Raw genomic sequence first — 20,208 nt, 5'->3', positions numbered from 1 at the left:
TCAACTACGGATGTTTAATGTTCTCATTATGTGCAATGCATAACCTAATAGTGTTTAATTCCACAGGTATTACCCAAACAGCTGCAGATCATTCTAATTAACAGTAACCAAAAGTTGTCATACTATGTCTATCATGATAATATGAAGTATTGTATGCTGATAACTGTTCCATGTTCATATGTGTGTTTATGCCTGCTCGTATGCAACATTATTGTCTGTTAGGAACATTATGTTGTATAAATCAGTGTAACGTAGGTAAATGCGTTTGAAAGAGAGAAGTTCCCCCTTTTCTTCTCAGTAACCCCCCCTTTTAGCTTTTTGGGTTGGGGGTCAGCTGAACACTGATTGGACGAAAGCCGACATGTGATCTCCAGCTTAAAAAGAGAGGCGCGCATGAAATCGCTCTCTCTCCGCCCTCTCAGCCTCTCATCAAACTCTCTCATCATTTTTCTCTGTTATCCCTCACGCAACTCTTTGTCCTCTCTCTATTTTACTCCGTAACTATTAATCCCCAACTTTTTAGACTTCCTTTTTTTATAAAGTCTGGTCCAATACACGCGAGTGTTGGCTAAATCACGCCGCCCGGCCCAAGAAGAACAGCCAACACAACGACGCCCAGCCGCTGGTAACCAAGGGAACGTGACCTCCAAGGACTGACGCTCACCTTGTAAAGAACCACGACTCTACGGCAAAGTAAGACGCATAAAGTCTGATATCTTTGGAGCAGTGGAACTCTGCTGAACTCGGAGTACTGAATCCTTCCTCTGGAGGTGATGGTTGTGCAGAGATCCGTAGGAAATTACCGGCCGAAGTGATTAGCCATAGAAGCTCAGTGTGAAGGCCCAGACTGTATTAACGTTTTAACCCCAGGTCACTAGTCCTCCCGTTTAGCTAAGTTATCTCTCCCTTTCAACCGTGTTTCCTTATAACTATTGCAAAATACCTATATTCTGTCTCTTATCAATTGTTTATACACCTGTATACCTGTGCAATGTTGAATAAATGTTTGTATTAATCCATTTAAGAGCGTCACGGACGGTGTTGTTAAGTCGGTTGTCACTTCAAACAGAACATACGAATCAGAATGAGATTGATTATTAATTGATTATTAATGAATTAATGGGATTGAGTATTAATTAATTAATAATTTAATATACCAGGATCTAAGATTGTAACAGTTTCCTACCTGACTGTAACGTAAATCAAGATTGTAGGTAGGTGGTGCCCCTGCTATTTTCGAGGTAAATATTAATGTAACGTGTCAACGCTACACCGTCTTGCGGCCCGGTATCCAGATAATAATACATCCATGGTGTACGTATATCGGGCCAGTGTTGGTCAAGTTTCTTGGAAATAGTAGTTAGTTACTGATTACTTCTCCAAGAAAGTAATCCAGTTACTTTACTTTTTTGATTGGTGTTATGGGGCTTTTTTCTGAGATCAATGCACTTGTCCTTAGTTTTCTGTACATTTAACTGGAGAAAAGCATTGTCGCACCAGACTTCAAATTCATTGACCACAGGACCATAGGCATATTTGTCATCATGTAAAAGACTGATTTACTGAATCGTCAGCAAATTTTAAAATTAATCTATTGTCATGCCGACTGCGGCAATCGTTGGTGTAGAAAATATAGAGAAGAGGGGAGAGGACGCAGCCTTGGGGAGACCCAGTGGATAATGTCATCTCTTCCGACATGCATCCATTCACCCTCCATCTCTGTGTTCTGGATGTTAAAAAGTCAAGAATCCAGCCCACGGTATTACAATCTAAATGAAAAATGTTAAGAAGCATATCGATCAGAATGTGGGGCTGGATTGTGTTAAAAGCAGATGAGAAATCCGCAAATATCAGCTTAGCATGGTTTTTGTTACCTTCAAGATGTTTAAAAACCCAGTTTAATAAGGTGGCAGTAGCATCCTCAACTCCACGACCGGCCCTGTAGGCAAACTGTAAAGGGTCAAGTAGGTGTCCAGTCTTAATAAATAGAACTTTCTTCATCCATTTTTCAGAAGATTTCATGACAAGGGAAGTCAGTGCCACAGGTCTAAATCATTAAAAGCTTTAGGGTGGCTGGTCTTAGCCACAGGTATCACTATGGACTGCTTCCAGCACCTTGGCACCTTCTGTTGGTTAAATGACAGCCGAAAGATATGATAAAAAAGCTAATTAGGAGCTAACTGTTCCGCACAGGAGGAGAGCAGCTGACCACTTATATTATCAGGACCCGGGCTTTTTCCAACTTTAGAATATTAAAAAGATTTGGCCACAGAGACAACATCAAAAGGAGTATGACCAGAACAGAAATGTTAGTTTTTTCAGATTTAAAATCTTGGGCAAACTTCCCTGCTCTGACGTGCATGTGACGTCACCGTCACATTTACCAATGTCGTAACATGAAAGACCCGAGTAGTCACCGAAGTAACACATGGACAATATAACCCGACTGCAGCAGTGTTACCTGTTGTTCCCGCTGTTCATAACGGTGTAAACAGAACCGGGCCGCACCTGTCATTTATATATATATATATATAGGTTGTGCGTGAGTACAAAGTAAGTTTGTGTCCACTGTTTACCATTATTATGCCGTTTGTAATGTGTGCGCCGTAGTTATGAACAGGCCGCCATGTTGTAAAGATTATTCTCACTCACAGAGTTTTTATGTTAGATATACATTTCCACAGACCGATTTATATGTTCACTTAATTTACATATGTGTTTCAAACATATAATACTGCTGTGATTGAGTGTTTACGATCGTGGATGGTTTTTATATCTGACAATATCTGCGTCATTTTAGTTTCTGTTGTAATGATGCGGTCTGAAGCGCCCCTGTGTGGCCGTTCCATAGTATTACTTATTATTACCTTATGTAACCCGTTGCTCACGTTTCCCCTATGAACAACGCCCAGATTCTCTGACCTACACTCTACACAACTCTGCTCTCACTAGTAATGAGTGTTTTAACAGGTAACAGTGTATCTTGTGCATAGAGTGCGCAACTGATCCCATTAACAAGACTAGTGTAGCATATACGTTAGTAAAATATGTATTGTATTAATAACGTATGGCTGATATGTATACACAGGCTAGTATCAGAAGGTTAGATTCTACTCTAGGAGAGAGGAGACGGAGACTGGAGATGGGTTGCAAATAAAAAGGTACCATGTATTGAGACAACACAAGACAAAACAACATTAAACATTTAGAATAATTGCATAAATGAATGAAATGGCCATTCTGGATAGACAATCAGTTCACTAGACAAAACAAGATCCAACGTATAATTGCAAAAGAAATAATGATGTAAATGTTCAACAACATGTGGCTGTGGCGTGAAACCACATGCCAAAAAGTCCATCCTTTGCACAGCTCTGAATGAGCTAAACAGTTCATACGAGCCCCAAAATCCAAGGGAAGGGTTCGTGAGGGAAGTGCGTGTTTGTGTGTTGGGGCTGTAGAACGGAGTGTAAGGTGCGAGAGGGGACAAGTTTGCTGCAAGAGCCTCCTACCAGCCCATGGAGGTAGGTGCAAGTCGGTTGAGCTCAGAGGCTAGTTCAGGTTTCTTTTAGCTCGCCATCAGGGACCTGGTCTGTATAATAGAAACAGGACCACTCAATACAAATTGTCTCTATATATAAATTACATTAATAAATAACTTGTAATCTATCATAATCAATCCATGTGTACACAAAATAAAGTTAGTCAATATGCAAGTCATAATGTAATAAATAATTTGTATAAATTACTATTGCACATAAGATTCTGCATTAAATTAAGACATTGACTAAATGCTTAATAAAATAATTTACATTAAATTAGAAAGTGCATAGTGCTAATACACATTCAATACATTTAAAAGTTTGATAGCAGAGAGCATCTAAAGTGCTAATGCTTGGAAACAGTCAATATGACACAATGTTAAGGCTAAAAATGCCACAATGTACCTAGAAATAGTTAAACAGTATTAAATCGATGTATTGTCCAAATCAACATGATCGGGATTAAGTTTAGATCATAATAAGTGCAAAAACAAGTGTAGAAAGTTGGCATAAGTGTTAACAATGCTAACCGGACCCATTAAAACACAGGGAGCGGCTAATGCTAAACTAAGATGCAAACAAATGCAAAGCTTACCAATTCCACGCGTTTTGTTAAACCAACACTCCTATACAGCACTTTGGGACATGGTAGCTCGGCTCCTACGATTAGGTAATGCATAGTATAAGAGATCAGTGCTCAATAAAGGCGAAGAACAAAGTAAAACAAGTTAATAGCCGTACCTGCAGCAAACAAATCAAGGCTTCTCTCGTATTTCCCGGCACTTCCTGACTGACGGTAATATAGCCAGCTAATTGGCTGACTACGGTCACGTGACCGGTACGCAGAGCACGGGGGAAAACAAAGATTGTGTAGACAGGATGAATCACTCGGTTGAAAAATATAATAGAGTAAAATTATATATACTACAAATTTTTACCTGTGTTACAACAGGCTCGCTTACCGTACAACGGAAAGCAAAGTGAAGTGTAGCTTTAACCTTATACTAAAATAAAAAAGGAAAAATGGTAATATGAAATAACATGTCAGTTTAATAATCCGTACTGGTCAGTAGAATAAACCATGGGCAATGCACCTTAACATGTAACAGTTCACTCTCATCCCAGTAATATTATTATTAATAAACAATAGCACAAGGTTTCACACCTGTTAATTGGGTAATAAACACAACCAGTGCTAGAACAGATACATCCCAAATCAAAACAAAAAGACAACTTTAAACTAAAAGAAGTTACCAAAAACAAAAAAGAACCGACAAATTAAATTAATCGAACTTCACATATTCAGTCTCTTACAGGAATAAAGCAGTCCCGTAGTTTTATAAATCGTTGCAGGCCTGATAGCTCTTATTTAGCATACGTCCGCAGAATAGCAGTCCCAATGATGGTGGCTCTCAGCACAACCAGGTGGAACGAGTTACTCACCCCACCAGGGATTACCAGTCTTAAACAAACGGCAACAAAACTGCTCCAACTCCGGTCCAACAGTCCACTCTGGGTCACGTGCGTGGGTGCGTGGTCCTGTTCTGTAGCTCCAAAATCCAGGCAACATGTCCGAAACGTTCGTAGCTCCCGCTAGTTGGCAAAACATCAGATAATCCACAACGGCATAAAGTCCAGCTTCTTCAGGAACCGCCACCTGCCGACCGACGCATTTCGTATAGCTGGCGCATACACCTCCTTTACCGTTCCCACCCCCCAGCCATCACAGCCAATCAAATTGCTCAAACTTGATATTGCCCTCAACTGACCAGTAAGGTAGAAACAGGGGAAACTGATGCATTTACTGGCGGTAGTAAATAGTAGGTAATAGCAAACACAACATTTACTGCACATTTTAAAGTCAACAAAAATACACGTGTATGTTGTAACGTTTAAGACTTTGTCAAGGTGCAAAGCATCAAAGGTAAGTATAATACACTAACAACATTAAGTAGAAAAGTAATTATTAGAGTTTAAGAAAGAAAGACCTACAATTCATTGTATTTAGAAAAATGTATAAGGTGAGTAAGAAAAAAGGTTATATATAACCTAGGGGGTTACACTTATTATCGTCACTATAGTCATTATTCACTGCATTCTGCATGTAGTGCTGTGTGCTTGTTTAATTGTCTACTCAAGTCAGTGACATATTCCTTTATTATTGTTTATTTACTTCCGTATTTAGGAAACCACAACTAACACAAAGAACACAAACGCTGTATCTTTTTCCAATCTTTGTGGAATTAATAAATAAGGGTTAAAGAAACGTCTGGAGTAGCTGCAGTTTTTCTAACAGAAGACTCAGGCCAGACTGTGTACGCCAGCATCAAAAATATATTCTACAAATGTCATTGCTAAAATCAAGGCAGTCAAACCTGAGGGAAAACTTGTTGAACTCATGTGCCAATTGGTTATCAGAATTAAAACCAGGAAGAGCCACTTTTGGTTGCACTTGATCTCTGAACCAACAATTGTTTTTAAACCGTTCCAAACAGGGCCCAATCTGTTGTTGGCAAGTACTCTTTCCAGCTTCTCCTTGTAATATAATTTTCCTTTTTTATTTCATTCTTAATCTCCCTTTTAAGCAGGTTCACCTCTATGAAAAGGTCACCATCTCAGAATGCCTTCCTCTTTTTGTTTACATTACATTACATTACGGTCATTTTGCAGATGCTTTTTTCCAAAGCAACTTACAATAAGTCTGTTCAACATCGGTAGGCAAAAGAACTTCAGGTCACAAGAAATCATAAGTGCATTTTCTTCCAAAACCAAACAGCTAAGTGCATAACTAGTGCTAGAGTAAGTGTGGTAAGTGTTTACCACTCATGGTGAAATGATAAAACATTTTAACAGGTTTTTCAAAGATTTTGACACTATTAGGAAATATTTTTACTGACTTTTTTTGGAATCACACAGTCTTCACAAAAAGCCACATAGCTACTAACAACGTCAGTCAGCTCATCAATATCCCTGCATGAATCCTTGAACATGTCCCAGTCAGTTTTATCAAACCGGCTCACCAAATCCATCAATGAACATTTCCACATTTGAGACCATCCGAAAGCCAAGTTTCAGTAAACGCCAGTAAACATGCATTTCTGAATTCATGTTGAAATCGAACTTGGGCTTGGAGTTCATCAAGTTTATTACGGAGAGACCGTGCGTCAGCAAGGATGATGGACCGTAGTGGAATGTGAGAGAGCGACTGTCTCCGCAGGCATTGGAGTAACCCGCCACGTCTGCCCCGCTTCCTAGGTTTTCGTAGCGGAGCATTAAAGTCTTTCTGATCACCTTCCCTATGATCAGTAAAGGAATCCAGGCTTGGAAAGATCAGATCCAGAGGAGGAACTGAACTGTTTTTTTCCCAGTGTGGACCCTCATGTGTTACTGAAAAAACGCTTTTTGATTAAATGTTTACCTACAGACCTCATAGCTAAATGGCTTCTCTCGTGTGTGAACAGTCATGTGTCTTGAAAGAGTTCCTCGCTGACGAAATCTTTTCCCACAAACATCACAGCTAAATGGCTTCTCTCCTGTGTGAACAGTCCTGTGTTGTGAAAGATTTCCTCGCTGAAAAAATCTTCTCCCACAAACATCACAGCTAAACGCCTTCTCTCCTGTGTGAATAATCATGTGTCTTGAAAGAATTACTCGCTCACCAAATCTTTTCCCACAAACATCACAGCTAAATCGCTTCTCTCCTGTGTGAACAGTCATGTGTTCTGAAAGTTTTCCTTGCTCACAAAATCTTTTCCCACAAACATCACAGCTAAATGGCTTCTCTCGTGTGTGAACAGTCATGTGTCTTGAAAGATGTCCTCGCTGACGAAATCTTTTCCCACAAACATCACAGCTAAATAGCTTCTGTCCCGTGTGAACAGTCATGTGTCTTGAAAGAGTTCCTCGCTGACGAAATCTTTTCTCACAAACATCACAGCTAAATGGCTTCTCTCCTGTGTGAACAGTCTTGTGTCTTGAAAGAGTTACTTGTAGACTAAATCTTCTCCCACAAACATCACAGCTAAACGCCTTCTCTCCTGTGTGAATAATCATGTGTCTTGAAAGTTTTCCTCGCTCACGAAATCTTTTCCCACAAACATCACAGCTAAATCGCTTCTCTCCTGTGTGAACAGTCATGTGTTCTGAAAGTTTTCCTTGCTCACGAAATCTTTTCCCACAAACATCACAGCTAAATCGCTTCTCTCCTGTGTGAACAGTCATGTGTTCTGAAAGTTTTCCTCGCTCACAAAATGTTTCCCCACAAACATCACAGCAAAATGGCTTCTCTCCTGTGTGAACAGTCATGTGTCTTGAACGATGTCTTCGCTCACGAAATCTTCTTCCACAAACATCACAGCAAAATGGCTTCTCTCCTGTGTGAACTTTCATGTGTCTTGAAAGAGTACCTCGCAGACTAAATCTTTTCCCACACACATCACAGCTAAACGGCTTCTCTCCTGTGTGAACAGTCATGTGTCTTGAAAGAGTTTCTCGCAGACTAAATCTTTTCCCACACACATCACAGCCAAATGGCTTCTCTCCTGTGTGAACAATCATGTGTTCTGTAAGTTTTCCTCGCTCACAAAATCTTTTCCCACAAACATCACAGCTAAACGGCTTCTCTCCTGTGTGAACAGACATGTGTTTTAAAAGAGTTCCTTTTCTACCAAAGGTTTTCCCACAAACAGTGCAACAAAACTCTCCTGTGTGCACTCTTGTCTTATTAACAAACTTTTTACCACTGTCAGAGGAGCTGAAGGATATTTTGGCAGCGCCAGAAACGACATCATGTTTTACACTTGACTCAAGTACCATCATCTGTCCCGAATGTTTGTAACTGTCCTCTGTTTTAGGTCCAGATTTCTGCCAATAATCATCATCACTGACTTCAGTCTCAGAAGAGTCTGACGTCTTGTCATCAATATTTGGTTGTAAATGACCGTGTGGATCTGGGTTTCTGGCTGGTTCTGGTCCTTCATATTCCTCTTCATCAGTTTCTGTTTTCATCTGTTCAGCTGAGCTGGTTGGAGTCTTTATTTTATGAAACTGTGAGGGCTGAGGTTTCTCTTCATCTTCACTCTTTACAGTAACATCAGTGAGCGAGAGCCTGGTGATATCAGTCTCTTCCTGCCCATGAAGCTGCTCTTCCTCCTGATTGATCCAGGGGTCCTCCTTAATTTGGACGAGTGCTGGGTCCTGCTGGTCCACATTGGAGCTCCAGGGGTCCTCCTCTTCCTCCTTAATTTGGACGAGTGCTGGGTCCTGCTGGTCCACACTGGAGCTCCAGGGAGCCTCTTCTTTAATCACCAACAGCTGGTTAACATCTGCAGGAAACACAAATATACATTATATTACAACACACAACTTAGTTTAAATGCATTTATCCTGCTCCTCAACAGCTTGAGTATTATTCAAGATGTTGCTGGTCCTTTTCAACAAAACAACTGAGACAACATGAGTGATTTATTTATTTTATTCCACAAGGTGCACCAGAAGCGAGTGAAATTGTGTGAAGTGCTGCAGAGGAATGATATGACGGCTGCTAAATATCAAACTTTTTTTTAAAAAAAATTAAATTTTTTAATTTACTTTATTTGTTATAGAGGGACAGTGTACACTAATTGACATTTTACAAAGAAAATGCAAATGCACCCAATTATAGCCAAAAGGCTAGTTTCCATTGGTAGTCCCCATGCCAGAAGGAGCATGGCAAAATTACCTATTAATTAAAAGAATAAATTACAGCAAAAAAGCAAGCAAAACAAAAAGAAAACAATTACAATACATATAAAAAAAAAAACAGACGTGTTACACATCTGTCTACAACCCACCCAAACCCAACACACACACACACACACACACACACACACACACACACACACACTAATCTCATACACTAATGCTGACAGACTTGGTTGTCTATCAGCCATTTCTTTAATTTGAATTTGAATGAACTATAAGAACTGGACTCTCTTAAGTTTTGTGGGATTGTATTGCACTGACCAGCTGCTTTATAAGTGAAAACTGACTGACCGAAAGTTGATTTCTTGTAAGGCACTACACAATCACCTCGAGCAGCCCCTCTAGTAACAGTGGTTACAGATGATCTAAATTGCAGTAGGCTGCAGAGTGGTGGTGGAGCTAAACTGTGTCGGATTTTATATACACAAGACAACAATTTTTAAACATAACAAGATTGTTCCAACTTAGAAGCCTATATTTGTTAAGTATTGGACAGTGATGAAAAGCTCTTGGTTCTTTATCTAAAATCTTGACAGCTTGTTTATATAAAGATATTATCGGCTTTAATGTTGTGGAGTTTGCAGTGGCCCATGTTGGTAGACAGTAATTAATATGTGACATTATAAGAGAGAACATGTACATTTTTGCAGCCTCTGACATAATTTTTAAGATGCCTAAAATTTTTAAGTGTAAAGTTTGTGATCCTACTCACCTTTTTAACATGTTGCATGAAAGTCAGGTTACTGTCCAAAATAATGCCTAAATATTTATATTAATTTACAATTTGAATTATCTGCACTGAAATGAAAACATCAGGCTCTGTGTAGGATTTTTTTGTTTTAGCAAAGAACATGGCTACAGTTTTAGAAGTGTTAAGTTGTAAATAACAATTATTCAACCAATTTGAAACATTAATCATAACTTTTGTCAGCTGTACTGCAACCTCAGAATGATTTTTACCTTTAATAAAAATGACAGTATCATCTGCATACATAAGGATCTCACTGCCTTGGCACACAGATGGAAGGTCATTTATATAAAGACTGAAAAGAATTGGACCCAAAATTGAGCTTTTAGCGTACCCATGTTACATCGGATGTAGGAGTTGGCTAGAATTTAGATGAAGAATTAGTTTGTCCGCCGCTAACTTTTCTATGACTTTGGACATAACAGGGAGAATACTTATTGGTCTATAATTTGAAACTAACTGCGGGTCATCATTCTTAAAGATAGGAAAAACAACTGCAGGCTTCCAATATTGTGGGAAGCTCCCTCGACCCTGAGTCAGAGAAATATTTACAATATGCGTGATTGGTTTAATCAATGAACCTGCACACTCCCTGATCATAGCAGAGTCCATTTCATAAACATCTTTTGAAGGTTTAGGTTTGAGTGAATCAATCACTTTTAATACTTGCGCTTCAGAGACTCTTTCAAAATTAAAAATGGGTCCTGGTATTAGTTCCTTGATATCATATTGCTGGTGCAAGGAAAAACTGTTGGCAATGGTAGCTACCGAATCTACAAAATAATGATTTAACCCTCTATGGTACGCATTATGATCCCAGTTAGTAAAAAAATGTTTTGGGTGTTTTTTTGTCTTAAAATAGACCAAGTAAACTTAATCAAGAGACATTTTTAAAAAATATTATTTTTTTAGTAGTTTTTAGGGTTTGTTGCCATACGGCAACATGGTACGATAGTGGAAAGTAATGAAAACAAGAGAGTTTTGTTTAAAATTGTAATAACACTTATTTAAAAACTCATGTTATAGTCTCAACAATACCCAGTAGCCTGAATAGTTAAGAATGCATCTCATTTGAAAGTAAAAACCATTTAAAAAGACATTTGTCATAGTTTAATTCAAATTTTTGTGCTATATCACTGTGTGCAATAGCGACTTGGAGATCTACACTGCTGAACCAGATATCAAAAAACAGCTTGTGGGACTGGTTGTCTGGGATTATGCTCGCAAGTCGTAAAACGATGTTGCCACTTGCACACTTAAAGCTGCAGTCTGCAGGATTTGTTGTTGTCATACGTAAAGTCCTACTTTTTGGCATTTTAAGAGTTTACATGATCTATCAGAACGCTTGAAGTTGAAAACGGTGACCTCCGTAGTCGCAAAATACAAGAAATGCTTATTTTTTAACCGAAAAATAAAAAGTTATTCAACTTCCTGTCCCGCCCCATCAAAACACATGAGAACTCGTGCACGTCTACGTGCACGCCAGATGCGCTTACACGACTCCTCATTCATCAACTCACCTGTCATTTGCGATCATGGAAGACACAGTAAGTAGACTAGCCCGTAATGAAGTTCAATAGTCTAGATAAATAAGCGTGGGGACGAGCCTACCTTGTATCGCGCGTGCACAATCGGTGATTGACAGGCAGCAGAGCCCAGCTCGTAACCTGATTGGTTACCTTTTACCGGTCCGGTCTGCAATTTTGTAAACAAACCTGCTGGCTTTGGAGGGACCTAGCGGGACATATAGGGGACCTAGAGAACTATTTTTTTTTTTTGTATTGGGGTATTTAATGTACTACTTTCAGAATCCCCGGACAGTTCCAGGCATTATGCTTGAAAAAGAGTTGCAGACTGCAGCTTTAATCCTAATTCATCTTCACTACCATCTACTGGGAGGGCTAGTTTTGCTTTCTCCCGTGAGAAACCATAAAATATTGTTGCATTCATTATGTAAATGGAAGAAAGATGTGTCAAATATCATAATATGCAATGCAGAAAGGATTCACAAAGTGCATTATTATAGTAGACTATAGAAGATCAGTGTACACCAATGAAATTTCTATTGACTTCACTACAACAGTCAAATGTGTATCTGTCAAATTGATGGTTGATTGATGCTTTTGAACAATATAGGCCTATAACTAAATACAAAATGTTATCAACATGCCAGGCTAGCAATACATAATGGTACGGTGTTGCCATATGGCAACATACACATTTTAACATTTTTTTATTATTTAATGATCAAGTACAGTGCAATAAACTACAGAATAATGAACTTAACTCACCTTTTATTGAATATATATTTTTTTACCAGTTGAAAAATGTCATTAAAACACTTTTTTTAGCTGTTTTTGAGGAGTCAATTGTGGATGCTCCTGCCTGTGAAGATGTCTGCAGAAAAGGGGTTCAAAATAGCCTCCAGAAAGTCATGTGACAGATTTAAACACTGCTATTGGTTTACTTAGAACCCCACCTCTCTTTTAATGCATTGCATCATAACTGGATATGTATTGTCTATGAGTAGAAGGCTTAAAATGGGTTTGTTGCCAAATGGCAACGTCGTACCATAGAGGGTTAATGCTTCAGCTACATCCATTGCCTCATTTGTTAGTGTGTCATTAATTCTCAGTTCGATCTGTTTTCTAGCATTGTTTTGTCCAGATAGTTTCTTTATTTGCTGCCATGTCATTTTAGAGTTTCCCTTATTATTTACTATCATCTCAAGGAAGTAATTTGCCTTGGCTTTTCTAAGTTCTTTTGTCACCTTATTCCTTATTGATGTAAATTTAAGTCTGTCAGTTGTCAATTTAGACTTCAATGATGCTTTTAGGATCTGATCTTGTTCTTTCATCATTTGAAGTATACTTTCATTTATCCACGGAAGGGAAACACTTTTATTTTTATTTCTAGATATTTTTGAAAATTCTTTAATACGTTTATGCAGTTTATCCACAAAATACTGGCTAGTAAAGTCCAGATTATCTGATTTCATTAATTCATCCCATTTTATATTCTGCACATCATTTTTAAAATCTTCCTTTTTATTCTTTGGTATCTTCATATAATCCATGCTCTGTGCAGAAACAGAGCCTTTCTTTCCATTTACTTGTCTAGCCATTAGTATCAGATTATGATCGGAGAGTCCAGTTATAAAGTTATAAGATTTAATTATCCTTTCAGGTTTATTGCTAAAAATTAGATCAATCTGTGTACTAGAGGAATTGGTAATTCTGGTTGCTCCGCTAATTACTTGTGTTAAATTAAAACTGTCAGTTACTTGTTTCAGTTGTTTTCTTGCAGACTCATCTTCCCAATTCACATTCATATCTCCCAAAACAATCACCTCTCTATTGAAGTCACACTGTTGCAACATTTCTCTAACTTGTTCATAGAAACTGACATTTGATGAAGGCGGACGGTAGATTACAATTAGGGTTAATGAAATTTCTGAAGAGAGTACAATATTTAAACCCAGACATTCTAGTTCACATGCCATGACTCTTTGATTACATTACATCTAATTGTGTCCTTTACGTAACACATAACCCCCCCACCTTTTCCATGTTTACGATCATTCCTAAAAATGTTAAAACCAGCCACATTTATAGCCGCATGCGGCGAGTTTACATTTAACCATGTTTCAGACATTGCTAGGAAATCCAAATTTGATTCTTGTAAAAGATGTGAGATGTGAGATGATGGGAGATGGACCGGGGCACTGATGTATATCCCCAGACATCAGAAGGCAGATGGTAATTATAACTGCTTCGAAGCTTTGGCATTTAGATGCGGTTTTGAACGTTTTCATACCGTGACGTTTAAAGGTTATCGCTACATGCCAACCTGGATATACGAAAGTGGACAGTAGCGTAAAACTGCCATACCCAAAATGTTTGTGATTTGGTTGGCCGAGTTTACTCCGTTCCTGGGAGAAACATTGATTAGAATACAGTCCTGAATCAACAAATTTTGTTCCAGTATCTACAAACTTTGAAAGCAGACAATAAATTAATAGTGCCAGGAGTATTCCTGAGCCACCTGCACCTGAACTACCTGTTGCAGCCATCTTTTTTGAGGTTTCAGATCTGATGGCTACATACTATGGCTACAAACTTATGAAAAGACAGTTTCTGATGGTCATGTTGAAGGGAACAAGATGGTGTAACTGCTTGAATCTTACACAGGGATTCTCTTTGTGGAGTCTAAATGTTCTCCATGTACATGTAAGGCTTTTCTTTCCTCTCATACTCCAATAATGTGCATATTAAGTTAATTAGTGATTGTATATGGCAAGCCAACAGACGCACTGAAGCCGGTGTGTTAAGACATGCTACTACGGAGTGCAGACGAAGGGAGGGAACACGTCTAACATGGCAAAGCACCTCGCTGACAGACATCCCCTGCTTTACAAAGAATTGAAAGACCGACAGGTTAGCGAATGTGACTGAAATCACCATTAGTCCCTACACGAACAGCCCCTTTCTTATCGAGTGTACGAAACAACATTTTTTTCCCCTACAGCGACTGTAGGCTATTCATACCATAGAGCCTTTATCATTCTCAACTGGTTAGCTTATGAAAGGGCATGTTGTTCACGCTAGTAATGTTGACTTAAGCATAACTTGCAAACGCTATTCAATATTCTATCAGTTCTGGTAATGTCATGGCATATATGCCGTTTTGTTAATAATTGTAAAAATTCTAAGTGGACATTTCAAATAAGTGACATATTGCAGAAGTTCAGAGGTTGAGAGAGAGTGTATTTGGTATTTCAACCCCCGAGGCGTTCAGAGGCCAACCGAGAGACATAGTCTCTCCAACGTGTCCTGGGTCTTCCCCGGGGTCTCTTCCCAGTGGGACAGGGGCGAAACACCTCACCAGGGAGGCGTCCAGGAGGCAAGGCAGTCAGTAGATGTCAGAGCTCTGCTGGGTTTATACTCTGCCATCATGTCATTCATGTATTCTGGACCTAAACCATTCTGTGATTTGTAGACGAGTATCAGAACTTTAAAATCTATTCTGTATCTGACCAGGAGCCAATGTAAAGACTTGAGAACTCGGGTGATGTGATGTGATCTCTTTTTTCTGGTTAAAACTCGGGCTGCAGCGTTCTGAATGAGCTGCAGCTGTTTGAGACTCTTTTGGGGGAGTCCAGTCAGACACCGTTAGCATTAGCATGTAGCATGAATCAGCTTCTCCTGATCTGTTTGGGACATGAAACCCTTCATTCTGGATATGTTCTTAAGTTGATAAAAGGCTGATTTGATATGATTGTTGAAGGTCAGGTCTGAGTCTATCAGCACGCCGAGGTTCCGGATTTGGTCTTTAGTTTCTAGAGACTGTGACTCAAGGTGTTTACTGGCAGCAAACCTCTTCTCTTTGTTGCCGTGGTATCGGTTCAGTATCGAGGTATTTATGTCAGGTATCGTATCGAAGTATGGGTATGGGATGGGAACAACACTACTCTGCAGTGAAAACCTTGCACATGCACTGTGGTGTTTAGTTGCAGGTTCATTTCCCCACTTACTGAGATATTTGCTGTCTTGTGTCTGCTCCAGTTCTGATGTGGATGCTGCAGGTACGGGGGGCACCAAGCTGAGTCCTCTGGGGTCCTCTGGTTGGAGGCTCCTCCTTCGAGGCATCCCTGCTGCACCTGAGATTCTCCTCTTCACAATCCTCGATTATAACTGATGTTTTTTCAGATTTTAGGATGTGCACGTTGGATCTTCTAGCACAGCTGTCTGAAACGGTAAATACACAAATGTTCACCATTCAGCCAATTATCCATTAAAACAACTATCTAAATTAATTTCTGTGTCTTCTGCAGTGATATTCAGATGTTAATCTCTGTAAAGAATAACCACAGTTATACATATGATACATCACACACATGGAGACACAACAGTGAACATCAACTCTGAAAGAAAAATACATCAATCAGCAACTTTATGTTTGTTAAACACTATCTGAACATAAACTAAACCTAGTTTTTCTATCAATGGATTTTTCAAAAATATCTTTTCTTTTTTGATGAGTCTGGAAAATTTACAGGTGACAATGTCGGATTCTTCAGGCTCAGGAACACATTTCTTCATACAGCTTATGTTCGTGGGTAAGACATTGATACATGGAAATAATAATAATAAATAAATAAATAAATAAAAATCACCACTCTGCTCATACTACACAATGTATGTCCCTAAATGGTCCAAGACTTTAAGATCGCATTACTGGTTAGAACTGGGACAGATGAAGCTTCTCTGCTTGTCAGATGTTACATTACATACACGTTTAAAAATAACACACACACGTTGTTCAACACATCCCAAGAACATAACGTGGACAGTGGTTGGCCTGTTCATGTCACGAGTAACTGTTCAATTACATTCGGTAAGTCCAACTTCTGTACGGGGATGGCGCGGCCCAAGAAGATAAAGGTGAATCATTTCCGTATGTGGCGACACGAGGGTTATTATTAGGTTATATATCAGAAGATCTTTTTCTTTTCACCAACAACCAGTTGTGTCGCAGTCCCTGGAGAAGTAGGTATACTCTCAATTTTGCCCCTTTTTTTAAGAAGTCCAAAAATGCACCGTTTTAGATACAGTGACATATAAAACTATTCTATTTAGTTTACACAAAAATCTGTCAGTAGTATTTACTCACTATTACATAACTATCGTGACTTGATCAGGTGCAGTTTGTAAGTTTTACTGATCACACAAGCAGCCTGCATGAATGTAAAATATATTCAACATGAGGCAAACATGGTGTTTCAGGTCATTTTTCAGCATTTATTAAAATAAAATACTTAAAATCTGAAGTTGACAATGCATCCTTGTTCATATTTCACCAAAAATAATTCCTTTCCAAACTTATATACCAATCAGATAAACTCAAAAGTGCACTGTCGTAACATTGAAACAAACTATTTACTTTTCAATAGCTGAACACTATTCCAGCATACTTTGTTAGATATACAGAATATAAATATCACTGAAAATATTGAATATCATTTTGTTTTGGATGAATGTTATTTTAAATCATTCAACATAATTTGGATTTAAATTCTTCTTTTTATTTGGCAGTCCACAGGTCTGGCCAGTCACTATTGATGTCTACAGAAAAACAACTAAAACGATGCATATCTCTCTATCTCACATACCCACTCACACTATTATATCTCGCTTTGACTCACTTTATTGGAGGACGGCAGCAACAGGCGAGTTACATTCACAGCTGAACGCTCTAACTCCAGCGCAGACAGACTTCAGTCTACAGGCGAGCGATCAAAACACAGGGCTGAACTAACACTGGAACTCTCTGACCACAACACAGGAAGTCTGTCACTAACCCGCAGTTCGGGCTGAGGTCAAACATTAATAACACTAACAGCAGCATATGATAAAAGAAAATGTAAAGAAATATACTGGTTTTATAAAGCGTATTTATCTTGGAGATCAGACGCTTGGACTCTGCAGAGGATGCTGGCAAAAAGTTGCAAATCTCCTCCGAGGTTTAATCATCTCCACTGTCGTTTGGCTTATTCGCCACGCTTTCCTCACTTTCATCTGCAGCGCGTTTTAATAAAAACCTGTCCAAGGAGGTTTGGTTAATCCTGCCTTTCAGAATGTTTTTGTTTCTGTGTCATTATATAGCGCAGCCGCACGACCAGTTGCATTTTTTCAGGGCGTTTCTGAAAGTTTGGCTAAACAACTGCACAAATGCGAGCCCAAAACACAAGATGCTTCCATGTGAACGAGTAGGAGGCGGGGTGCTGGCCGGATTCACTCACCAAGCCAACTAGCGGCGGTGTTCCTGAAGCTTCATAACAAGTTACTTAAATTTCTGCTTGCAAATCAAAGCAAAAAGAAAAGAAATTGACAGCATAACGGCTCATAAACCAAAAAAAAAAAAAAAAAACTCTTATGTCTGGACACTCGTAACTCAAGGTACCACTTCATAGTGCTACATAGCTTCATGCTAACATGACGTGAGCCTTTCATAACTTTAGCCTACTCACACTAGGGGTGCAACAGATCGGATCATTTTTCGGATCAGCAAAAAAAAACAATAAATAAATAATTAGACAAGACAAATAGGCTAAAAATGTTTTGTCTTTTTGTTTATTAACACTTTTAAATTGTTAAATTGAAATATATAAAATCAACTCAAAGTGCACAATTAGCATCTTCTTTTCAACATAATCAAAGAAAAACAACTTTTTTGATCGCTTTAGCCCGGTCGGATTGTGAAGGAAGGGGCTGCTTAAACACCGCGGTGATGAACGGTTGAAGCAGGTTGAGCCGCTTTCGGTTTCACTCCTGTCAGTGAAACACCGGGGTGATATCGCTGCAAATGCGTTGCCATGCTTGATGTGTTTCCACTGTTGTGTGGCTTTCTTGTGCCACAGTGCCTACACACAGTCACGGTTTTATCCACCAACCTCTTTCCTTCATCATTAAATTTGAGAGGGAAGCCAAAATGTTCCCAAACAGGGGATTTAAATGACGTGGGGCTCTTCTGTTCCTCTGCTCGCCATGACCACGCTGTGTTGCAGGTTAGGGGTTTTCTTTATGTTAGCTATCGCTATGTCAGCTACGTGTTATGTCTGTGTGGTAACCTAGGCGACAGGTTTGTGTGGCAGCGTGAGTATATGGAAACAGACGTAGCACTAGAGGCAGAAGTTATCGTTACAGTAGTCACCGAAGTCTAGCCTACTTTTAGTTCTCATGCCCACTGTTCTACATGTTGTACGCTGAGGACAATAAATCACAAACGAGCCATAGGACTGTTTGCTTATTGAAGAGGGAACTGTTGCAGACTTTTACCCAGAGCGTGGAAAGCAGCTCTGTCCCTGGAACTAGCAGGAATGGTAACGGCTGTGTGAGGACTGAACATGCACACAATTTATTTATTTTTTTTCCCATAAATCAATCCGCGGATCATGTGTGTGCCGAACCGAAATAATTGATCCGAACGGATCACGGATCAATGATGATCCGTTGCACCACTAACTCACACAGTGTAACAATTGGCAGCAAAATATCTTCTCTAAATGTGCAGTCTTTAAATACAATGACTCATTTGGAAATTACATTAAAACTCAACTCAAAATGATGTATTCCACGAAAGTAGGTTCACTCCGACAGTAGCTTTAACACCACACTCTCTACGCCTGCCACTCATTTCAAAGACGTTGTGTTTCTCATTCTCATCGCGCATCTTTCTAAGAGACATGCCTGTCAATCAACTGGAGTGGCACCTGAGTTGTCCAATCGTGTTCCAGAGGTGGCCAGCGCATCTCCCGCCCCACTGCCTCTGATTATCTCACCAGTCCTCGTGCCTAAAATTAACCGGTGTAATCAGTGAAGGCACTGGCAGCGACTAGCCGCATCAGGGGGGATTTAGAAGTGGGTATACGCAATGCTGACTGACAAATAAGTAGGTATACGCCGTACACCCTGGACTACACCACTGCCAACAACGCCACCCTGGGTTAGGGCCAAAGGACCCGTACTAAAAGTCGATTATCAGCTCTTACAAAAGGACACTCAGGGAGGGCAGGAGACAAAGTTCAATGATCACATACAAAATGTTATTGTTTAAAATAAGCACGAGGTTTGGCAGAAAAAATAAAAAGATAAGTGAGCCCAACTGAAAAAGGGGGTACAGGATGAGGCTTACCGGCTGGAGGAGGGGTAGACAAGGAAAAGTGTATCCAAACAGGAAGATGAGCACCCCACTCACACAGGAAAAACGTGACATGCACACAAAGAAAATCTTGAACGGGGATCTCACACACACGCAGAAGTAATAGGAAACAGGGTCAGCAGCAGAAAGCGAGTCGACCAGAGACGGCCGACAGGACCCCGAATCAAGCCCCCAAAGCAGCAACAGACCGGTGTTATACCGAGAAAAGCATCCTCATTCGCGGGGTAATTCAGGGGTGGATTATTACATTTATCCAATAAAGTTACAGTGAGAATATTGAGCTGACAATGGTTTTTCATTCATCTTTTTTTCCTCATTTTTTCATTTGGATTAATAATACATGTACACTTATGATAATCCGACAATTGCACATTTTATAGCATCTCTTTCACCTATTATTATATTATTGTGCAAATATTGCAAAGTAAGGGCCGTGACTAACACTTTTATAGTAAG

The 20,208-nt window shown here is 39.4% G+C and overlaps 1 protein-coding gene across 1 annotated transcript in view; it reads right to left on the bottom strand.

Annotated features, from left to right (window-relative positions):
- Window positions 1–4,590: 4,590 nt before the first annotated feature.
- LOC142374497 (uncharacterized) overlaps window positions 4,591–20,208 on the bottom strand; it is a 40,979-nt gene continuing 25,361 nt past the window's right edge. Inside the window, exon 4 of the mRNA XM_075458219.1 lies at window positions 4,591–8,866. Within this exon, the coding sequence (XP_075314334.1) occupies window positions 6,957–8,866 (1,910 nt within the window). The 3' untranslated portion in view covers window positions 4,591–6,956. The remainder of the gene's footprint in view (window positions 8,867–20,208) is intronic.

The sequence above is a fragment of the Odontesthes bonariensis genome, chromosome 23, assembly GCF_027942865.1.
Source record: "Odontesthes bonariensis isolate fOdoBon6 chromosome 23, fOdoBon6.hap1, whole genome shotgun sequence".
Lineage (NCBI taxonomy): Eukaryota > Metazoa > Chordata > Actinopteri > Atheriniformes > Atherinopsidae > Odontesthes > Odontesthes bonariensis.
The sequence above is the reverse complement of the archived record's forward strand: the minus strand, read 5'-3'. Positions and strand labels throughout refer to the sequence as shown.